This window comes from Kogia breviceps, chromosome 8 (assembly GCF_026419965.1).
Source record: "Kogia breviceps isolate mKogBre1 chromosome 8, mKogBre1 haplotype 1, whole genome shotgun sequence".
Taxonomy (NCBI): domain Eukaryota; kingdom Metazoa; phylum Chordata; class Mammalia; order Artiodactyla; family Physeteridae; genus Kogia; species Kogia breviceps.
In genome coordinates this window covers 107,890,201-107,914,581 of record NC_081317.1, presented here as the reverse complement: position 1 = coordinate 107,914,581, position 24,381 = coordinate 107,890,201, and the positions used below count along the sequence as shown (strand labels likewise).

The 24,381-nt window shown below is 42.3% G+C and overlaps 1 protein-coding gene across 5 annotated transcripts in view; it reads left to right on the top strand.

The window, feature by feature from the left end:
• Window positions 1-24,381, top strand: part of CCDC25 (coiled-coil domain containing 25) — an 88,661-nt gene that overhangs the window by 52,730 nt on the left and 11,550 nt on the right. The window contains exon 9 of one of the 5 annotated variants that reach the window (XM_067039967.1): window positions 7,293-9,062. The exons of the other annotated variants lie outside the window; for them this stretch is intronic. Coding sequence (XP_066896068.1) covers window positions 7,293-7,409 — 117 coding nt within the window. The 3' untranslated portion in view covers window positions 7,410-9,062. Of the gene's footprint in view, window positions 1-7,292; window positions 9,063-24,381 lie in introns of those variants that run through there. 5 annotated transcript variants of the gene reach the window in all.

The following is a 24,381-nucleotide window of genomic DNA, read 5'->3' as shown; positions in this document are numbered from 1 at the left end:
AGAGGTGGGGCGGTGACGACCTTTGGCCTTTGCTGGAGAGAACCAGGAAGGGGCAGGACCTGTCTAGGGCTGGGACTGAGACTGGAGGGAAGTGGGCAGGGCACAACCTTTAAAAGAATGACATATGAATAAACTGTTGAGAACCAAATAGGCGCAAGGTGGTGGAAGATTCGACTTCCAGTAGACCTTGAGCCTCATTATAATACATTAGCATATGCTAAGTGACACACCCAAGGGCTCGGTGACAATTCCAAGGCCTACCATTGACGCAGCTGGACTGTGCGGCTCTAGCCCTGCGCCAACACCCCACGCCTCCAGGCACATTTTGGAGGGCATTTTGGGAAGCCGAGCAGCTGCCCACCTGACAAAAGTGCTCCACTGCTCGTCTGGGTCTGGGGGAATCCGAGGGCGGGCAGGTGAGCCTGAGGTGGCCTCCATAGGGCCCGAAGCACCCTCTGCCCCAGCACTGAATCTCAGTACTCTCCAAAGAGGTACATGGTTGGAGCTTCTTGGACCCAGTGGGGTACCTTGAAGAGAAAACCGGGGTGGCATGCAGCCCAAGTGGGTGTGTGGAGGCCACAGCACCTGGGCAGGAGGCCAGGACCTTGTCCAGTCCTGCTTCTTCCTGGCCTGGTCACTTCTTCCACTTCCCTGGGCCCCAGTTACTCTAGGTCTTGAATAGGGTCCAGAAACCTTTTGTAAAATCTCCTCAGGTGACTCTGATGATCACACAGGTTAGAAATCATGAACTCATCCAAATGGTCAATAATCTTCTGACTGGTTTTTGGAGTCTGTTCCTGCCTGATCTTTTGCTTTTCTCTGAACTGTGTTCATTTAATTAAAAAAAAATGTGTGTATATATGTGTGTGTGTGTGTGTGTGTGTGTGTGTGTATATACACACACACACACACACATATATACATATATTCACAAACATATATATATACACACACACATAGATAGATAGATAGATAGATAGATAGATAGATAGATAGATGGACAGATAGATAGATGGATAGGAAGTGTTCATTCAAGGGGGGAAGAAAGGAAAACTGACGTTTCTTGAGGAGAGAGTCTGTTCTGTGCTGGGTACTTTACCAACGTCATCTCTGTGTTGCCTGCCCAGAAGACAACTGTAGACTATAGACGTACTTTTAAGCAACTTGCCTTTCTCCCTTTTCCTGACTCTGAAATGCAAGGGCTACTCCGCTAGGGATCTCCTCACGTTCTAAGAGGGGGAAATGAGAATGGGAACTCACATCTATTTTTTAGTCTTTCATTAACATTTAATTTTTTTTTTTTTTTTTTGCGGTACGTGGCCCTCTCACTGTTGTGGCCCCTCCTGTTGCGGAGCTCAGGCTCAGCGGCCATGGCTCACGGGCCCAGCTGCTCCGCGGCACGTGGGATCTTCCCGGACCGGGGCACGAACCCGTGTCCCCTGCATCGGCAGGCAGACTCTCAACCACTGCGCCACCAGGGAAGCCCAAGATTTAATTTTTTTAAGCTAAAACAGTGTATAAAAGGAATATCTGTTGTTTTTAAGTCCGTAATGAAAAATAGTGAGAGTTTACCTCTCACACATTCCAAAAATTGTCCCCCCACCCATCGCCCAGACAACAACTGTCACCCACTTCTTTTAGTAGTTATCCGTATAATATAAAACTTATATGCTAACACTGCATTTTTCTCAATGTATCAGTTTTAGGCATAGTGTATTTATTGACTTTTCTGTTATGATAATATGTGAAGTATTAGCTTTCTCATTGCGACCTCCACCTGTTGTCTCCCCATCCTCTCCATATGGTTGAATCACTATTTTTTTTTAATTTTTAAAAATTAATTAATTAATTTTATTTTTGGCTGTGTTGGGTCTTCATTGCTGCATGCAGGCTTCTCATTGCGGTGGCTTCTCTTGTTGCGGAGCAGGGGCTCTAGGCACTCGGGCTTCAGTAGTTGTGATGCAAGGCTTATTTGCTCAGCGGCACGTGGGATCTTCCTGGACTAGGGCTCAAACCCATGTCCCCTGCATTGGCAGGAGGATTCTTAACCACTGTGCCACCAGGAAAGCCCTGCCATTTTAAAATTTTATATCTGTGATCAGGGTTTACGTCATTAAGACTTATATAAATATTGTTTATGACAAAAGTCAAGTGGCACACTATGAATGCATTCTCTTTCCTGTATAGTGTTTCATTTTTCCTGGAGTTATTAATTGCTCTTCTTTTTGTTTGCATAATTTTCTGTACTTCTTTTGAGGAGCTTCATCATGAAATCTACAGTATCGTTTTTGTTATCAGGTCTGTGTTTTTTCTAGAGAGCTCCTTTTGAGAGTCCTTCATTCTTCTCCTAAGTCTGCTCTAGAGTATCCTCTGAGAATTCTCACCACTCCTCTGAGTTGCAATCCCATTTCTCAGAATCTGTGACTGTTTCCATTTGAGTTTATTTTTTATTGTTTTTTTGGTACCTATTCTCCCATAGTTTCCCAAGACACTGTGGATGGAACTGAATTTTCTGAATCTTTGCATGTTTGGAAAACATTTCTCTTCTGCTCTCACACTTGGCTGATCGATTAACTGGGTACAGAAACATAGACTGAAAATAATTTTATGTCATAATTTTAAGATACATTTGCTCAGGAGAAGTCTAATGCTATTCTTATTCCTTTGTGTGTATTTTTTTCTTTGTTCTGTCTCTATAAGCTTTTAAGCTCTTGGCTTTATGCTTGGTGTCCTGGAATTTTAGGATCAAAGACCTAGGTATAGGTCTTTCAGAATTCTTTGTTCTAGGCTTTTGGCAGGTTCTTTTAATCCTGTGTCATGTACTCTTTAATTCTTGGAACATTTATTATATTATTTATTTGATAATTTCTTCTTCTTCATTTTCTCTCTCTTTCTGGAATTCGTTAGTCATTGAACCTCTTGGACTGATCTCCTGATTTTCTTATCTTTTCTCTCTTATTTCTTATTCCTATGTTCTATTTTCTGGGAAATGTCCTCAGTCTTATCTTCTAACTCTTCAACTGTATGTTTTATTTTATCTGTTAATTTCCAAGAACTCTTTCTTGTTAAATGATTGTTCCTTTTTCATAGCACCTTGTTCTTATTCCATGGCCTCTCATATTTCTGTGAACATATGAGATTGGTTGCCTGTTCATATTTAAGAATGAGGAACTACAAAAGTCGATTGGAAGCTCTGTGTTGCTTATCACTTTAAAGTGACTGGGATGAGACTTTGCCATTTCTTTGGAAGACCGCTCCCCCTGAATATTAGTATCTGGAAGTTTTTTCCTTGGGAACTATTCAGTTTCCCTAATGAATCCTATTTTCCTGCCTGGAGAAAAGATGTGCATCAGCAGGTAAGGCAAGAGGAAGGGGCTCCCTGCCTGCTCCATAGTCAGACTTTCGATTGATACTTCCTTTTTAGCCCTGAATCTCACCCCCATTATTTGGTGCCTGGAGCCCCCAAGTCCATCACCTCTTCTGTTCTCTTTCTCCTAAGAATAAACCCTGCCTCCTGCCTAAGGAGTAAGAATGTGGTGCTAGTATTCTGAAGGTAGGTAAGTTTCCTACTTATGTCCTCATTTTCCTCCCATGCCTCACCCTACCCTCCTCCCTTCCTGGTGCCATCACATTCTGAGCCTCTTCAGGGTCTATAGCATGGATTGGCTCTTTTCTCATAGATACCATTCTCAACTCGCACATTTCTCCTCCTTGGTGCTAAAATCATTACCACTCCTCCCAGCATCGACGCCTCCTCTTCTCCTGCGAGATCCATTCAGTCTCCAAGTACCACTGCTTCTTCCTCTCATCACCTCTCATACTCACCTGCTCTCCCCTTCTCTGCCTTCACTTCACCTCCCCAGTCAGACCCTGGTTGTCTCGTGCCTGGTTCATGCTAACATCCTTCATCTCACAGTCTCTTTAAGCTCTTGTGTATTTCTCTCCTTCAATCAATTCTGCATCCCGTGGCCACAGAAAGCTGAGCATCTCACTCCCCTCCATTAAAGTGCAGACTTAGGATACAATCTCCACTTGAGCATGAATACTCAGCCTCCGCTGCTCTCTTCAGCCTCTCCCTCCTGGATCTTCTTCCCCCTGCACACACCCTCTCCAGCCATACTGAATTACTTCCGTTCCTCTGCTAAACCATGCTCCCACTTAATGCCAAGCCCATGCCCATGTTGCTTTTTTGCTTTCCTTTTTCTTTTCAAGAACTCCTACTTACCCTGCCAGTCTCAGCTCAGATGTCATTTCCTCTGGATAAGTTTTTCCTGGCCCCAAGACTAGTAGCTGCTCCTCTATACATCCCCACAGTAACGCCACTTGTCTTCATTAAGCTACCAGCTCCTCCTCCTGAGCAGGGACCATAGTTTGATGACTATTGCTTCCCCAGTGCCTAGCACAGTGCCTGACAAATAGTAGATACTCAATAAATACTTGTCAAACAAATGACTATATCAGTAAATGATTGGATTCCCACATTCAGATGCAGAAAGTGAGGTGGGAGAGGCCAAACGAATTATTCAAGGTCATCCAGCATAGAGGACCTCTATCTGCATAGAGGTCCCTCTGGCTTCAAATCCTATTGAATGATGGGCACCTCGTCCTTCAAGTGCACTTGCTTTCCTAGTCCCAGGCCTCTGACTGAGAGATGTCAGCCTTGGCACCCCTGAGGATTAAATTTCCAGGGCCCTCTGGGGGTGGTTTACCGTCGGCACTGATCTCCAGCATCTCCAGCCTGGGTCTACCAAGGTCCTGCAGAGGTCCCTGCCAGCCAAGTGCCTGTGATAAAAGACAGCAGCCCCAGAGGGAGGCAGATGGGGACCTCCGATTCAGTTCCAGGCTCCGTAGACCCGCCCTCCTTCCCCCTCCCCTCCTTATCCCCCTCAATGCTCATTTTCTCTGGCCCTGGTACCCGGTACCCGGAGAAACTCAGACTGTGAGGATTTTCATGGGGGATGCGGCGGCGCCCTCCCTAACTGCTCCCTTAACAAGCAGAGGAGTGAGTTCCATTTTGGCCCAATTCAGAGGGCACTGCCCTCTGGGGACCAGTCCGGGCTGACAGTTCAGATTATTTTGCAGCTTTTGAAGCAAACATCCACTCCAAAAACATGATGTCACCAAAGAAGGCTTAGGAATGGTGCTTCTGAGGGGAGTTGGCCCGGTGTGTGTGTGTGTGTGTGTGTGTGTGTGTGTGTGTGTGTGTGTGTGTGTGTGTGTGTGTGTGTGTGTGTGTGTGTGTGAGACAGAGAGAGAGAGAGAGAGAGAGAGACCCAGAAACCAGAGATGGGAAACAAAGCCTATGCAGGAGTTCTGAAAGGCTTTGATGAACTCTCTCTGCAGCTCTAAGCACAGCTAGTTCAGGAAGCTCCCCTCTAGTCCAGCTCAGCCTAGGGTCTTTCTTATTGATCTGGAAAGTGAAGGGGGCTCCAGCTAATATTTCTTCCACTTGCCTAATGCCTTCCTCTTTGAGAGGCCAGCACTGAGCCCCGGGAATCTGCAAGGCGAACGTGAACCCCTCATGTCCACATGTTTTCCCTTCCTCCCTTCCTTCGTTCACGCCTTTTCTTTTTGCTTCTATTCTTTCCTCATTCTGCATGTTCCTCTTTTTTCTTTTTCCTTTCCTCTGCTTCCTCTTCTCATCTTCTTTTCATGTTAAGCTAATCACATCTAACCTTTATTTATCCATGATGAGAGGCCAGCCCCTCATTTATCTAAACATCTTATGGGTAGTGTGTCATTTCATAAAAATTTTTTTCCTTTAAGTGTTTTACAAGAGTAATCTTGCTTGTTGTAAAAAAAATTAGAAAGTACAGGTGAGCTGAAACCAAACAAAAAACAACAACAAAAAGTTAAAGTCCCCCCATAATCACATCTTTGACAGTGTAGTGTACGTTCTCCCAGATTTCGCTCTAAGAATGGACCCTTCCAAGTCTACTAGGAGATTGTTTAGAAGTCAGGAGTCCTGGCTCCGCAGTTGAAGCTCGGCCTTGAGCAAATCACAGCCCCTCGGCCCCCCGTCTGGGGCTCAGTGTCCCTGGGCGGCACCTGCATTGCAGGAAGAGGCCTGCCCCTGCCAGCTGGTAGCACGCCCAGGTCAAGAGACCAGATTTTTTTGCTCTCAAGAAAGCCCCAGCCCGTTGCCTTTTGCCACCATCCCGAGAATCAGAGCCGGATTCCGGGCATGGCCATACACCTCTCCACATCCCCTTGGGCCCACCCCGACTTCTCAGCTTTCACTGTTTCTGCCAATGCATTGGAAATGGCAAGGCTCCCGTGTTCCCTCCACCTGCACTAACAGAGGGAAAGTGCTGCCCCAGCACTCCTTCCATGTGCTCACCATCCTCTGCCAGGCCCAGGTGCCCCACGGAGGCAGGTGCCCCCCGGAGGCTCCTCTTCTGGATGGCTTGGGGCTGTTTCTTCCCTGGAGCGTCATGGCCAAGTTTCCGTGGCCCTGCATGCGGGCACCCTGGACCAGGGCTGTGGGTGTGGGCAGCTTTGGGTTCCATGTGGGTTGAACAGGAAGGGCTTTCATGTGGGTGCCATCTGGAGTCCTGGGCCTGGCCCCGGCCCTGGCAGCGCCCAACGAGGGGAAGCTGCAGTAAGAAAAACACTTTGTGTTTGGGAGCCTGTTGGTGGGACGGGAGGACGGCAGGGCAAAGCGTTCGTGCAGGCTGAGAGGACAGAGACCAGTGTGACCCTGTGGAAATGAGATGAGAATGCCTCTTCCACCTAAGAAGCAGCCTCGGCAGAGACACAGGGAAGAAAAGTCCGTCGGGTGGTGATGGAAAACAATTTTTCGAGCCTGCCTTTGCGGCCAGACATGGTGGCATTGTTTCAATCCCCGCCCCGACCCCCCCCCCCCCCCCCGCCATCCCCTCCCCCGCTGAGAACCGAGTTCTGACAAAGGAGGCCCTGAGGGACGGGCCTGGGAGGACAGAGGCCAAGGGCTGGGGAGGCAGGGTCACTCCTTCTCTACTCCCTCCCACTGTTTATTTTTCTCCCTGGGACTTGAGGGAGAAAACAAGGCTGCCTCTGGAAGACCCGAAGGCTGTTTTTGTTGACATAAAGGCACTTTCTGAGCAAACTGCTCCCTGAAAGGTCAGCACTCATCCCAGGCAGCGCTGGGACCCAGGGCGGGTTTGGGAGATGTGGGGAGAAAGGAAACCCGCAGGCCACTTGAGGTCAGATGACTTCACCGGAGAGGGGAGGGGAGCTTCCTGGAGATGGGGCTCTGGGAGACTCTTGCAGCTTCATAGAACTTGAATAGGGCTTGTTTATCTGTCTTTCAGAACACCCCACAGAGTGACAGAGAGGCCAGAGCCACGGGCAGGACACAAGGGAGCTTGGCATCTGGGCCCGTATCCCACAGCCTCTGGTTTCCCCTCCCTAGGCCTGAGTTTGCATGAGGCCACCAAGTAGAAGAACCTCGAGAACCCCCCAACCCATATATTCTAGGTGTTCAGCAAACATTTTCTGAGCAAACCCCCTGCACCTGGTATGATACTAAACCCAGGGGCCCAGGTAAGGTGACCGATAGCCCTGGTTTGCTTAGGCTTTTCCCAGTTTTAGTACTGAACACCTGGATGTTTGGTCAGGCCAGCCCCAGACCTCCAGCAGCTCAGGATCTGGAAACAATGGCAGATGTATAATAGCATGTGATGAGCAGCCTAATAGAGGGTATACAAAGGCACGGAACTTGAGAGACCCAGAGACTAGCTCTTGGGAGGAGAGCTGGGAAATTTCACTATGGTGACACCTGTTAGCAATGAGGAGCTCTGGGTGGATTTCTTTTTTTAATCAACTGTATTGAGGTGTAGTTTATTTTTATTTCTATTTTTTTAACTTAAAGATATTTTATGTATTTGGGGCTGTGTTGGGTCTTCGTTGCTGCGCATGGGCTTTCTCTGGTTGCAGCGAGCGGGGGCTACTCTTTGTTGCGGTGCGCAGGCTTCTCATTGCGGTGGCTTCTCTTGTTGCGGAGCACGGGCTCTAGGCGCACGGGCTTCAGTAGTTGTGGCTCGCGGGCTCTAGAGCGCAGGCTCTGTAGTTGTGGCTCACGGGCTTAGTTGCTCCGCGGCACGTGGGATCTTCCCAGACCAGGGCTTGAACCCGTGTCCCCTGCATTGGCAGGCGGATTCTTAACCACTGAGCCACCAGGGAAGCCCAAGTTCAATGAATTTTAACAAATATATGTATGTTTTAACAAATATATATATATATATCCATATATATATATCTGTGTAACTGCGACACCAGTCAGAATATTGACATCACCCCAGAAACTCCCCTAGTGCTCCTTTACAGTCAATCCCATGCTTACCATCCCATCCCAGGTGACCACTTACCTGGTTCCTGTAACTATAGATTAATTTTACCTGTTCTTAAACTTCTTATGAAAGGAATCATACAATCTGTACTCTTTATAGAGTCTGACTTCCTTTGTTCAGCCTCATGTTTTTGAGATTCACCCAAGATGTTATATGTCTTAGTAGTTTGTTCCTTTTTTCACTCCAGAGACTGGATATACCACAATTTTTTTATCCATTTACTTATTGATGAACATCTGAGTCCTTTCCAGTTTTTTTGCTGTGATGAATAATGCTGTTGTGAATATTACATACAGATCTTTGTGTCTCTTGGGTAAATGCCTAGACGTAGAATTGCTGGATCATTTGTTAAGTAGATGTTCAAATTTATAGAAAATTCCCTGACTTTTCCAAAGTGGTTGTGCCATTTTACAGTCACACTGTCAACGTCTAAGAGTTCCAGTTGCTCCACCCACATCCTCCCCAACATTTGGTTTTGTAAGTTTAAACAATTTTAGCCATTCTAGCAATATCTCATCATAGTTTAAATTGCATTTCCCTGGTGATTAATGAAGGTGAATACTTTTCATGTACTTACATATCATTCATATATATCTTATTTGCAAAATGTCTGTTCAAGTCTCTTACCCATTTTTAAATCTGGCTGTATGTCTTTAAAATTGAATTGTAGTTCTTTATATATCCTGAATGCATATCCTTCGTCTGATATATACATTGCAAATATTTTCTCCCAGTCTGTAGTTCGCCTTTTTATTTTTTTGAAGGTATACTTTGAAGAATTGAGGGTTTTAATTTTGATAACATCCAATTTATCAAGAATTTTTCTATTATGGCTGTGACTTTCATATACTAAGAAATCTTTGCCTACCACAAGGTCGTGAAAATGATCTCTTATATTTCCTTCTAGAAGTTTTATAGATTTAGTTCTTACATTTAGGTCTATGGTCAATATCAGATAAATTTTTTTGTGGAAAAAAATCATTTTTGTTGAAAAGATTTTCAGAATTCCCCGGCTGTCCAGTGGTTAGGACTTAGCACTTTCACTGCCAGGGGCCCAGATTCTGCAAGCCCATGTAGCCAAAAAAGAAAAAAAGACTTTTCTTTACTTACTGAAATTCTTTGGTGCCTTTGAGGAAATTCAGTTGATAGTATATGAGTGGCTCTATTTCTGCATTCTCTATTTGGTCCACTTGATCTATATATTTTTCTTTACACCATTATCACACTGTCTTGATTACTGTTACTTTAAAGTAAGTCTTTTTAAAAAAACTTTTTAGATTCTATACATTTTTTAAGTAATAGAAAGGTAATTATTTTATTTATAAAATTTATTTTTTGGTTGCATTGGGTCTTCGTTGCCGCACGCGGGCTTTCTCTAGTTACGGTGAGCGGGGGCCACTCTTCGTTGCGGTGCGCAGGCTTCTCATCGTGGTGGCTTCTCTTGTTGCGGAGCACGGGCTCTAGCGCATGGGCTTCACTAGTTGTGGCACGTGGGCTCAGTAGATGTGGCTCGCGGGCTCTAGAGCACAGGCTCCGTAGTTATGGCGCAAGGGCTTAGGTGCTCTGCAGCATGTGGGATCTTCCCCTACCAGGGCTCGAACCCAGGTACCCTGCATTGGCAGGTGGATTCTTAACCACTGCACCACCAGGGAAGTCCCTAGAGTAAGTCTTGAAATCAAGTAGTATAAGCCCTCCAACTTCACTCTTCTTCAAAATTCTGTTGGCTTTTTAGGTCCTTTGCATTTGAACACACATTTTTGTCATCAGTTTATCAATTTCTACCAAAACAATCCTCTGGAATTGTGTTGGGAATGTATAGAATCTACAGATAAATATAAGGAGAATGGACATATTAATAATATTGTCTTCTTATACATGAAAATAATATATATTTCCATTCGTAAAGATTCTATAAAATTTCTCTCAGCAATGTTTTGTAGTTTTTCAGCATAGAAATCATGCACATCTTTTATACAATTCTTCCTATGTATTCTATGTTTTTATACTATTACTGGATATTTTTTATTACTATTTTTAATTCTGCTATTAATTTTATTTTTTTATTTTTTATTTTTTAAAATAGATCTTTATTGGAATATAATTCCTTCACAATACTGTGTTAGTTTCTGTTGTACAACAAAGTGAATCAGCCATATGCATACATATATCTCCATATCCCCTCCCTCTTGAGCCTTCCTCCTACCCTCCCTATCCCACCCCTCTAGGTCATAGCAAAGCACTGAGCTGATCTCCCCGTGTGATGCAGCTGCTTCCCACTAGCTAACTGTTTTACATTCGGTAGTGTATACATGTCAATGCTACGCTCTCACTTCGTCCCAGCTTATCCTTCCCACTCCCCGTGTCCTCAAGTCCATTCTGTATGTCTACATCTTTATTCCTGCCCTGCAAACTAGGTTCATCAGTACCATGTTTTTTTAGATTCCATATATTTGCATTAGCATACGGTATTTGTTTTTCTCTTTCTGACTTACTTCACTCTGTGTGACAGACCCTAGGTCCATCCACCTCACTACAAATAGCTCAGTTTCATTTCATTTTATGTCTGAGTAATATTCCATTGTATATATGTGCCACATCTTCTTTATCCATTCATCTGTTGATGGACACTTAGGTTGGTTCCATGTCTTAGCTATTGTAAATAGTGCTTCAGTGAACATTGTGGTACATGTCTCTTTTTGAATTATGGATTTCTCAGGGTATATGCCCAGTAGTGGGATTGCTGGGTCATATGGTAGTTCTGTTTTTAATTTTTTAAGGAAACTCCCTACTGTTTTCCATAGTGGTTGTATCAATTTACATTCCCACCAACAGTGCAGGAGGGTTCGCTTTTCACCACACCCTTCCCAGCATTTATTATTTCTAGATTTTTTGATAATGGCCATTCTGACTGGCATGAGGTGATACCTCATTGTAGTTTTGATTTGCATTTCTTTAATAATTAGTGATGTTGAGCAGCTTTTCATGTGCCTCTTGGCCATCTGTATATCTTCCTTGGTGAAGTGTCTATTTAGGTCTTCTGCCCATTTTTGGATTGGGTTGTTTGTTTTTTTGATATTGAGCTGCCTGAGCTGTTTGTATATTTTGGAGATTAATCCTTTGTCTGTTGTTTCTCCCATTCTGAGGGTTGTCTTTCTGTCTTGTTTATGGTTTCCTCTGTTGTGCAAAAGCTTTTAAGTTTAATTAAGTCCCATTTGTTTATTTTTGTTTTTATTTCCATTTCTCTAGGAGGTAGGTCAAAAAAGATCTTGCTGTGATTTATGTCAGAGAGTGTTCTTCCTATGTTTTCCTCTAAGAGTTTTATAGTGTCCAGTCTTACATCTAGGTCTTTAATCCATTTGGAGTTTATTTTTGTGTGTGGTGTTAGAGAATGGTCTAATGTCATTCTTTTACATGTAGCTGTCCAGTTTTCCCAGCACCACTTATTGAAGAGGATGTCTTTTCTCCATTGTATGTTCTTGCCTCCTTTATCAAAAATAAGATGACCATATGTGCGTGGGTTTATCCCTGGGCATAAAAATTATTTTTCCAATTACTTTGCTCCTAGTATACCGAAATGCAGTGGCTTTTTGTATATTGGCCTTATGTACTTTGACATTGATAAATTCACTTATTAATAATAACTGTTTCCTTGTGATTCCTTAGGGTTTTCTGCATAAACAGCATGGCTGTTTATGCATAAAGACAACTTTGCATTTTTGTTTCCAATATTTATTTCTTTATTTGCCTTACTTTACTAGGGAGGACGTCCAGTAAAATGTTGAATAGAGGGTGAGAGATGAGATATTTGCTTTGTTCCTGATTTTAGAGAAAGCGTTTAATCTTTCACATTAAGTATACAATTAGCTGTAGGTTTTTCTTATAAATGCCCTTTATTGAGTTGAAGAAATTCCTTTCTATTTATAATTTGCTGGGAGTTACTTTTTTAAATCATGAAAGGATGTTGAATGTTGTCAAATTATTTTTCTGCATCTATTGAAATGGTTATATAATTTTCCTCCTTTGTTCTGTTAATGTGGTAAATTACATGGATTGGTTTTCAAATGTTAAAACCATTTTGCATTCCTGGGATAAATCCCACTTGGTCATGGTACATTATCTTTTTTTATCTATTATTGGATTTTATTTGTTAATGTTGTTAATTCTATTTGTTAAGAATTTGTTAGTATTATTAATTGTACTTGTTAAGAATTTCATGAAGGTTATTTGTGTGTAATTTTCTTTATTTTAATGTTCTTGTCCGGTTTTGTTATCAGATTTATGCTGGCTGTCTTGGTCCATTCAGCTTGCTAAAACAAAATAATAGAGACTGGGTGGCTAATAAACAACAGAAATTTGCTTCTCAGAGTTCTGAAGCCTAGGAAGTCCAAGATCAAGCCACCAGCAGATTCAGTATCTGGTGAAGGCCCACCTTCTGGTTCATGGATAGTCTTGGCTGTGTTCTCACATGGTGGAAGGAGTGAGGGATGTCTCTGGGATCTCTCTATAAGGGCACTAATCCCATTCGTGAAGGCTCTTCCCTCATGACCTAGTCAACCTTCCAAAAGCCCAACCTCCTATTACCATTACAAACTAGGATGTTAGCATTTCAACATATGAATTTGGGAGGGTCATAATTATTCAGTTCATTATACTAGTCTCATAAAATGAGTTGAGATTTCCTTCCTTCTCTATATTCTGAAAGAGTTTGCATAAAAATATTATATGGTCCTTAAATATTTTTATACAATTCACCTGTAAAACCACCAGAGACTAGTGTTCTCTTTGTGAGAACTTTGCTTTAATTAAAAATTCAATTTCTGTAACACATATAAGACTATTAAGATTTTTTTATTTCTTCTTGAGTTAGTTGGTTTTTTTTTTTTCCCCGCGGTATGCCGGCCTCTCACTGTTGTGGCCTCTCCCATTGCGGAGCACAGGCTCCAGACGCGCAGGCTTAGCAGCCATGGCTCATGGGCCCAGCCGCTCCACGGCATGTGGGATCTTCCCAGACCGGGGCACGAACCCGTGTCCCCTGCATCGGCAGGCGGATTCCCAACCACTGCACCACCAGGGAAGCCCTTGAGTTAGTTTTTATGAGTTGTGTTATTCAAGGAATATGTCCATTTCATCTAAGCTATCAAGTACATTGGCATAAAATTGTACTTAATATTCCCTTGTGGTCCTTTCCTTTTTTTTGGCTGTGCACCACACAACTTGTGAGATCTCAGTTCCCCAGGCAGGGATAGAACCCAGGCTAGCAGTGAAAGTGCCGAGTGCCAACCACTGGACTGCCAGGGAATTCCCTCCCTTGTGGTCCTTTTAATGTCTGTATGATATAGAGTGATAACCTTTTTTATTCATGATGTTGGGACCTATGTTTTCCCTTTGTGTTCATTATCAATCTTTCTAGGGGTTTATCAATTTTATTAAATTTTCAAATAACTATTTTTGGCTTTGTTAACTTTCTTTATTTTTTTGTATGGCTTCTGTTTTATTGATTCTTTTTCTTACATTTTTTTCCCCTTCTACTTGCTTTGGGTTTAATTTGCTCTTCTATATCTAGCTTCTTAAGGTTAACATTAACCTTTCTTTTTTTTTTTTTTTTTTTTTTTTTTGTGGTATGCGGGCCTCACCGTTGTGGCCTCTCCCGTTCCGGAGCACAGGCTCCGGACGCTCAGGCTCAGCGGCCATGGCTCACGGGCCCAACATTAACCTTTCTTTTATCTAATATAGACATTTAAGACTATAAATTTCCCTCAAACTGCTTTAGCTGCATCCTACAAATTTATATAAGTTGCATTTTTACTATCATTCATTCTACATATTTTCTAATATCCCTTATGGTATCTTTTTTGACCCAGGTGTTGTTTGGTAGTTAATTTTCAAGTATTTGAGGATTTTCTAGCTATCTTATTTTCACTGATTTCTAATTTAATTCCATTGTAATCAGAGAACATATTACATGAGATTCAAATCTATTTAAATGTATTGAAACTTAACTTATGTTCTATTTTGATGGTCTCTATTTTCTTGAAAACAAGTTTATTATGCTGTTATTTGGCATAGTGTTCTATAGTTACCCATTAGTTCAAGTTGCTTAAGATTTTCTATACACTCACTGATTTTTTGGCTACTTGTTTTGTCAGTTACTGAGAGAGGGGTGTTCAAATACCCAACTATGATTGTGAGTTTGTCTATTTCTTTTTAAAATTTCTTTCATTTTTGCCTCATGACTTTTGAAGCTCTTTTTTTAAGTTTACAGATATGTAACACTGTTATGTCTTTCTGGTGAATTATCTCTTCTATCATTCAGACATATCCCTTTTTCTCTCTTGTAATGTCTTGAAGTCTGCCTTGTGTGTTATTAACATAACCATACCAGCTTTCTTATGTGTGCTGTTGATTAACTTGGTATGTCTTTTGCCATCCTATTATTTTAAATTAATTTTTTTTTAATATAAAGTTCTTCTTATGTAGACAGCATCTAGTTGGGTCCTTTTAAAAAACCTGAATTTTAATTAGAGTGTTTAGTCTTTCAACATTTCATGTAATCATTGTTATAGTAGGGTGTAAGTCTACTATATTGTATTTGTTTTCCATTTGTTCTTTCTCTCTTCTATTCTTTTGTTGTTCCTTTCCTGCCTTCTCATGGCTGATTAAATAATGTTTAGTATTCCATTTTATTTTTTCTATTGTCTTTTTAGCTATTCATCTTACTATTATAATTTAGTGCTTGTTCTAGGATTAATAATATCCATTTAACCTATAAAAATCTATTCATAGTCAATATTGTACCCTTTCACACTTTCTAATTCACAATTTCCGCTTCACATTTCCTATTTCTCACTTCACACCTGACACTTCTACTCCATGCATCCCACTTCACTAAGGTAGTAACAGCACGATTTTATTTACGTGCTTCCCATTGTCCAACATGCTATTTTTAAATGTCTTCTTAATATACTACAAACACATACATTATAAATGCCCTGCAATCTTATTATTTTCCTTAACTGTTTTTTAAGAAAATCCAGAGAAGATAAAAACCTCATAAATTTTAATATTTGTTCACTCATTTACCAGTTCTGCTGCTCTTCATTTTTTCTGTAGATCCAAGTATCTATCTGATATTTCCTGTTAGCATGAGGAATATCCTTTAGCAATTCTTATAACACAGATATGCCAGCTCTGAACTGTTTAAGCTTTCATTTTTCTGAAAATATCTTTGTTTTCCCTTCATTTTTGAAGGACATTTTTTACAAATACAAAATTCTATGCTGACAGTGTTTTCTTTTATAACTTCAAAGATTTTACTCCCTTTTTTTGGTCTCTTTTGCTTCTGATTAGAAGTCAGTGGTATTTCATATCAATGTTCCTCAGTATGTAATGTGTCCTTTGTTTTCATATTGTTTTCTAGTTTTTCTCTTTATTTTTGTTTTTTAGCAGTTTGATTAGTAAGTGCATAGGTATGGTTTCCTTTGTATTTATCCTCAATTTTTTTCCCAATTCTCCAATTTCATGTATGTTGGACCATTTGATATTTTTCCATATTCCTCTGAGATTCTGCCCATTTTTCTGCTGTATTTTTTTTCTCTTTATTCTTTAGTTTGGATAATTTCTATTGATTTGTCATTGGGCTTACTGACTTTTTCTTTTTTCATTGCTAATGTGCTGTTAATTCCATCCAGTGAATACTTGATTTCAGTTATTGAAATTTTGTTTTAAAATTTCCATTTGTTCTTTTTTTTATAACTTCCACTTCTCTTTTGAGATTCTCTGTGTTGTCATTCATCAAGACCATATTTTCCTTTAGTTATTTGAACATATTTATTATCATAGCTTTAGTCTTGGTCCGCTAACATTTGGGTAACCTCTGAGTCACTTTCTATTGCCTAATTCTTTTCTTGACAATTTTCACATTTTTCTGGGCTTTTTTTTTTTTTTTTTTTTTTTTTTGCAGGGGTGGGACACATCTAGTAATTTAAAATTCTCTATTGGACATTGTTGATGACATATTTTAGAGACTATGGAATCTGTTATTTTCCTTAGAAGAGTGTTGAGAGACTGGATTTTTGTTCTAGCAAACAGTTTGATCACTGGTTGATACCCTTAAACTTGGCTTGACTTGATTTTATGCTTTGTTATGGTAAGTCTGTAAAGAGCCTAAGTTATTTTCTAAGCCCTCTAACTTCATAGGACTCAACCTCCAAAGTCTGTCTCTTAGACATTTTTCAGAGTTTGGCTTTAGTTTTTTTAGGGTGGACCTATGAGAGGCTTTCCCCTAGGGTGTAGTCCTTACTCCAAAACACAGATTTTCTTATATTTCAGCCTGATGTCCAAGATGTTAACAGGGTGTTAATGACATCTCTCCACTCTGGCTGGTATGGATTTCTAATACCTCTAAGACTTTTTGACCTCTTATATCTCTGTTCTATTCTTAAGCCCCTATCAACCTCACAGGCAATTCTTTGTAGTCTTGATCTGTACAGGTACAGTCCTCATCCAAGGACTCATGGGTGACCCAAGCACAATTTTGGGGACTCTTATATACACAGGTCTCTCTTATTCAATGCCCTGCTCTGCAGATTCCAGTTACTTCAGCTGCTGCAAACTCTGAACCCTGACTCCTCAGCTCAGCAAAACTGCTATGCTTAGATTAGACTTTAGCCCTCTGCCTTCAGTTACAAAACTGTCTCCAGGGTGATCATGGTGTTTACCTCACGGGTTTTCTTTCTCTTGGAAACCATAGTCTTAGATTTCCTGTTATCCACTATCTGAAAACAGTTGTGTCATATATTTTTTCTAGTTTATGGTTGTTTATAATGGAAAGAGTATACCTGTTATCCTGTGATATTCAGAAGTGGAAGTCACCCAGTGGATTTCAGACAGGGAAGTCTCAAAATCACTTCAGGTTGTATCATATGGTAAGGTGTTGAGGGAGACCACTTAGGAAACCCTACCACATTTTCTACTCCCTTTACATTCCTTCCTTTTTCTGTATCTTTTTTTTTTCCAGTTATAGCCCTGCCCTCTGATGATTTGATCCAGCTGGGACCTGAAGTGATAAACAGATGTGTTTAATTCCTTTGGGTCAGTGTTATGTCCTGGCAGTTCATAAATCGGCACAAGTCTCTCTCTTTTGTGGATAGCTTGCATTCCTCCTCCATGTCACGTTCACAAATTAGATCATGAATAACCTGTACTGAACAAACTATCAGGGAGGTAAGCTTCTTATTGATCAGAGCCCCATTTACTTCTTCCCACACATCCCTCCCCTTCTCCTTCTGAGCGGATCATTTCCTCAATTACCTGCTCATTCCTTTCTTATTCTATATGTGTTTTTCCTCTCTCTACTTTATTTCTTATGAAAAAATTTTTTCTGGGGTCATATGAATATGTATATATCTTTGTATAAATTGATTTATATGTATTTATACATATAAATTCATATACATATATATGATTTATACAACCTGATGGGGGATGTTCATGCATATGTTAGTGAGAATGTGTGTGGCATAATTTCTGTGGAGTGAAGTTGGCAAAGTGAGGTTGGAGAATATCCAGAGGGAGAGAACTATTTATTTACTAAGCATTGGCTCTGAGTCAAGGCACTAAACTATACCCTTTACACACAAACTTCATTTAATCTTCATTACTACTCTATGAAGTAAGGATTCTTATACTTATTTTTCAAAAGGAAAGCTGGGGCTCAATGAGGTAAATGTAACTTGCCCCAGACACAGCTGGTAAACAACAGAGCAAGGAGTTAAATCAGTGTTTCTCTCTCTGGCTCATATCTGGGCTCTTTTCACTATACAATACTTTCTCCCTAGAAAGATGTCTGTTAAGAAAAGTGATCAAAGGGCATGTAGTTCCCTGACTTGTGAGGGTGGAACGAAGGGAAGAAGACGTATGGGGAAATAGACATATGGTCCAGTATTGCCTTGATGGAAATGGTCAGATCTTAGGGATCCTCTCTAATAATCTCCCACCTGGAATCTGAGTGATCTGCAAGGGTTTGTGATCAGGCACTGGAGAATGAAGAGGGTGGGAGAACTTAGCCAAGGGGATCAGAGAATTAAGTAATTGAAAACTGCGGAAAAGGAATCATAGGATTCACGAGGAAATGGGTCCAAAATCTAAGAGGAGAAGGGACTGAGGATGAGGTCAGAAGAACAGAACCCTTAGGTGACAAAAAGGTCATTCAGCGCTGAAACTTACAGGAATTCCCGGGGGCGGGATTAATGAAGCAGACAGACAGCCTTCCCAGAAGTCACTCACACATGAAGAGACAGGAACTGGGTGAGTGCAACCAGCCTCCCCTGGTCTCAGCAAGGGGTGCCAGCATCTTTTATTAGGTAATCAGGATGAAACGAGTGGTCTAGTTAGAAACCGTAGCATGTTATGAAAGTATATTGAAATGAAGCATAATGTCATGACAAGTGCAAGAAGAAGGGAAGGAGTCCGAGAATTTGAAAAAGAGAAGAAAATAAAGGAATGTAAGGATTGCTCAGATATTTTGCCACCCTGGCCAAGGGAGACAGACTGAACTGGATGGGGGGTGAGGTTCAAAAATGGAGTGGCTAGAAAGCTATGCTCTGATGAATCCTGATGATTTTGCTAAGTTCTCCCCAGTCTCAATTAAATGTAAACACTCCTTGCTTTGGAAAGGCAGCATGACATCTTTACTTTTTCATATTTTAAAATAAAAATAATTGATTAACACATTCACAAAATCCAAAAGGTGCAAAAGAATATACAGGGAAATGTAGGTCTCCCCCCACCTCTGTCACCCACTTCCCTAGCCCTCCTTTTCAGAGGAACTCCTATTATCAGGCTTACATGGTTCCTTCCAAAGAGATCTGCAGCATTTAAAAACAGCTATGAATATACTGATAGCTTTCACAAAATGACAGCACACTGTACATGTTCTTTTGCACTTTGCTTTTTATAAATTTTAACTTTTTGAATATTTTTTGGAAATTATTCCTTATCAGTAAGTACCTAGACAACTGCCTTACTACTTTTTAAGAGCCACATACTTTTCCATCGTAGAGCTGTATCATAATTTAACTAGTTTCCTTCTGATGGGAATTCAGGTTAACTTCTAATCTTTTGGTATTACATACTGCATACTCGGCAATAAACATCCTTGAACATATATCACTGTGTGTGTGTGTGTGTGTGTGTGTGTGTGTGTGTGTGTGTGTGTGTGTGTGGTGAGGGAGCAGAGAAGACCTAGGAGTGGAGGTGCAGGGTCAAATGATACGTGCATTTTGAACTATGGAGAATGGTTGTCTCCCTTTTGCAAATGCGTGCTGGCTGCTGATTTGTGAAACCATCTGCCTGATGGGAGGAAATCGATCAGATATACCACTACGTACGCTCTTTGTTTCAGTTCTTCCAATAATGCTGTGAGGTACAGAGGCAAGTCATTCCTATATTTTGTCCAAGCAAGTCAAGCTCAGCAAGGTGCTGGCAATCCCAACGTAAGCCGGCAACTTCCGATCAGTCTCTTGGATACCCTAACACTGGGAAAGGTTGCAACTCTCTGGATAGAGGATAGAGATGCTAGGTCTCTAGAACTAAGCGTCCTTCATGATAAATAACCGAAAGCAGCTTTCTGGTCCAAACCAGTCTTAGCTGTGGGCCTGGGGTCTTCTGCTGCGTCCAGCTCAGCTTGAGCAGAGCTAAGAGAGCACAACTGGGCCTGCTCCCAACCCACCAGGTTCTGTGACGTCTTGGGGTTCTGAGACAACGTGGCCAGGCCACCCCCAGACACAGGATTCCCCAGATCCTAGAGCATTTAGATGTCGTTTTAGTGTCCGCATACCCACATCCAAACACAAGAGGACTTTTGTTCTGAAATGGGGCCTTGGGGAGCCTGCCCTAGCCACCCGAACCCCTCCTCTGCGACATGGGAAGATGATGAGCGATAAACAAGGTGCGTTCCTAGCATCGCTTTGGGTCACTTGGTTTAGCTTGGAACTGCCACGGAATAATCACGCTTTTGATGGGCAGCCTCGTTTTCACTTCCTTGTTCCTAGGGAGTTTCTACCCCCAGCCTAGCCTATAGCCCTTTGCCTCTTAGCTTTCCACATCTTGAGGAAACAAAAGCTGTTCCCAGTGTCCCCCCAAGTCAACCCCTTGGTTGGAACTGGGGTGTCTACAAGACCCCCCCACCCCACCAAGCCCAGGGAATGTCTCCCCTGGGCACTGCCAGAACTGGTTTATGAAATTTCACTCTCAGACCTTTCGAGTTGCCTCAGCACACACTCCTCTGAGATGCTGTTTCTGATTTCAGGTCTTTTCTGACTGACTGGTTTGGTTCTAACGTTTTCAGAGTCCTTCCCAAGGAATTACAAGTTCTAAGGAAGGGCCTTGGGGCTGCTTAGGAAAGCCTCTTTAACTAAAGAGTCCCCCACCCCCTTAAAAAAATTGGGAACTATATCATACATTCAGAAAAGTGCAAAAACATATATGTACCGTTTAAAAATAAAATTAAAGCCAACACCCGTGGAACCATCACCAGGTATAGACATAGAATATTGCCAGTGCTCTAGAAGACCCCTTTGTGGCCCTCCCTAATCTATTTGATACGTTGACATTCAAGTGAGAGTTCTCCTCCTAAGCAAGTCTGAAAAACAGTGAGTCACTGTCCTTCTGGAATGCTCCTCCAGCTATACTCACAGCATCCAGTCACACACCGTGCTGCCTTCTCCGGGGCCTATGAAGCTCGGGAACTTTGCTCACACCCAGCCCTGCCTCCCAGCCCACCAATGGCTTAGGAAGAAATATTAGTAGGTAAAACACTTCACAAATGAATTGTATTCGTGAGGGAGAAGTGGCTTTTTTTTTACGGTCAATCTTCCTTTGCCTTTTCTTTCTTTTTTTTTTTTTTGAAAGTCTTTTTGGTAGGTTGGGTTGTTTTAGGCCACTATCAAGGACTTTGGTGGCTCTTTCCCCTTTACCCTGTGTCTTTTCTATCACTTTCCTTCCTTCCTTCCTCATCATAAATCATCACTGACCATCAGTCATCGTGTCATCGTGGGCACAACAGAACATTCCCTCCTGTAGATGGAAATAATTTTAGAGTACAAACCACGCATAGGTCACTAATTACAGGTATAATTACTGGTCACAGAATCAAGTTCTGTCCATCATTTTTAGTTAGAATCCCTGAAGGACAGCAATTCAATAAATCTTTTTAAACCAATGAAAGTTTCCTGGGTTGCTGTATCATTCGGGATCCGCTCAGAAGTAGAAATCACACCAGTTATTCAGATAGAGAGTATTTAATACAAAGAAGTGTGGACTGGGGTAAAGTGGTCCATCAAAGAAAAGGCAAGGAGGGAACCCTAAGGGATCGCGGAGGCAGGAAGCAGTCACCACCCCCAGGGCTGGTAGAACAGAGGGTCAAGACTGAATTATTGAAACTCAGAAACTTGGAAGAGGGGCCCATAAGGCTGAAACTCAGATGTCTGAGGAGGGGGCTCAGCTCAGCTGACCCTGGTATCCCCGAGCTCGGAGAGGGCCATCAGGCAGCCATCTGGTATCAGTGTTTTCCAGCAGGGGAGGGGAGGGGCGTGCAATCAGGCTGCTTCTGTGTTTGACAAACCTCGAACTGGATCCAGCTGCTGTTATAGGTGAAGAAGGAAGGTTGCGGTGACGCCCACAAGAAACAAAAGCCCACAGGAAGCAGGTGGGAAGGAGTGAGTCTCTTCTCCTCCTCCTGGCTTCGATCTCTGTCTACTAACCCCTCTGGGCAGAGTGTAACCGGAAGCCAGGTGAGTGAGAGAGTCCTGGCATCGCCAAGCAGTCATTGAGCAGAGGGCAGAGTCTGGAACAGAGAGACAGTAGCTTAATAACTGACCCACTAGGTCTGACAGGTAACCCAGGACTGGCTCCCCTGAGACCACTAGCCAGGGGCTGTATTTAGTCCGTTTCCGCTCTCAGGGATGGAGCACTCGATTCTGGAAAAGCAAAGATGGACGTATGAAACACAATGCCTGCCATCAGGAACTCACAGTCTGGTGGGAGAGCACGTATGCCTACAGGTTATTCCAGGGTGAACAGTGTGTGGGAAATGCTCCCTGTTTACAGTTCCCCTACCATCATCCTATTTATTTCTCCTCCTACTTGCAGAGAGATGATCAGGAAAGGCCCCCCTGGGGAGGTGGCATTTGAGTGGAGTTCTGAAGGATGAGGCAGCAGCCACATATGAAGGTCATGGGGAAGAGGGTTCCAGGTGGTGGTATCTACGGTGTTCATACCCTGAGGCTGGCACCTGTCTGTTCTGTTTGAGGAAGATCAAGGCCACCGTGTCTGAAACTCAGACACCTGAGTTTCAGCCTTATGGGCCCCTCTTCCAAGTTTCTGAGTTTCAATAATTCAGTCTTGACCCTCTGTTCTACCAGCCCTGGGGGTGGTGACTGCTTCCTGCCTCCGCGATCCCTTAGGGTTCCCTCCTTGCCTTTTCTCTGATGGGCCACTTTACCCCAGTCCACACTTCTTTGTATAAAATCCCCCCCTCTGGGGGCTGAGGGACAGTTAGGGGAGCCAGCAGGGAGCAGAGCAGGGGAGCCTCCTGAGCCTTGTTAAAGAGTTTGGATTTTATTCTAAGTGCAGTGGGAAACTATTGGAAGGATTTTAGGCAGGGAATAGATGAGATCTGATTTATGCTGAAACAAAACGAAAAACTCTGGTTTCTTTAAGGAGAACAGCATCAAGGATGGAAGCAATCTACAGACTCGGGGCAATCCCTATGGAAACACCAATGGCATTTTTCACAGAACTAGAACAAATAGTTCTAAAAGTTGTGTGGCAAGTGAAATAAGTCATAGAAAGACAAATACTGTATGATTTCACTTATACGGGGAATCTAAAAAACAGGACAAACGAACAAATGTAACCAAAGAGAGACAGAGTCCATATAGAGGCCAAATGGATGGCTGCCAGGGGCTGGGGGTCAGGAGGAGGAGAGGAAAAGGTGAGGGAGCTTCAGAGGTACGAACTTTCAGTTACAAAATAAATGAGGGCCAGGTATGGAATGTACAGCATGGGGAATTAAGTCGATAATTATGTAATAATATCTTTGTACGGTGACACATGGTAACTAGACTTATGGTGGTGATAATTTTGAAATGTACAGAAATAATCGAATCACTATACTGTGTACCAGGAACTAACATAGCATTTTAGGTCAATTATACTTATATTAAACCATCAAACTCATAGAAAAAGAGATCAGATTTGTGGTAACCAGTGGTGGAGGTGGGGGAGGGTGGATTGCATGAAGGTGGTGGAAAGGTAGAAACTTCCAGTTATAAGGTAAGTAAGTACCAGGGATGTGATGTATACCATGATAAATATAATTAACACGGCTGCATGTTATACGTGAAATTTAAGAGAGTAAATCCTAAGAGTTCTCATCACAAGGAACAAATATTTTTTTCTATTTCTCTCATGTTGTATCTGTATGGGATGATGGATGTTCACTACGTTTATTGCGATAATCACTTCACTGGTGCACGTAAGACGAATCGTTACACTGTACACCTTCAACACACACAGTGCTGCGCGTCAGTTATATCGCAATAAAACGGGGGGGGGGGAGAAAGGATGGAAGCAGAAAGACCAGAGTGTGCTGGAAAGTGTGCTGTGCACCTTCACACACAGTATCTCATTTAGATGGCTCAACAACCCCATGGAAAGCTATTATTATCCTCACTTTATAGATGAGGAAAGTGAGGCTTAGAAAGTCACATGGCTTATTGGAGCTGAGATTCAAATCTGAACAGCAGGCACGTGCTTGTTCCACACCCCTGCCACGCTGCGGCCCGTTCAGTAGGGAAGAGAAGGGGTAAAGCACACCCCCTCCAAGTGATTGTGGAGGTGAGGCGTCCGTGGGAGGAGGGCTAATAATCCTCTGACTGAAGGGAATATAATCACGGGAAGCCAGATTATTAAACTGAGGGCAAAAATAAAGGATGCTGATGGAATTAGCACATCATTATAGAAAGTAAGAGGAGAAAAAAAATCTCAGACA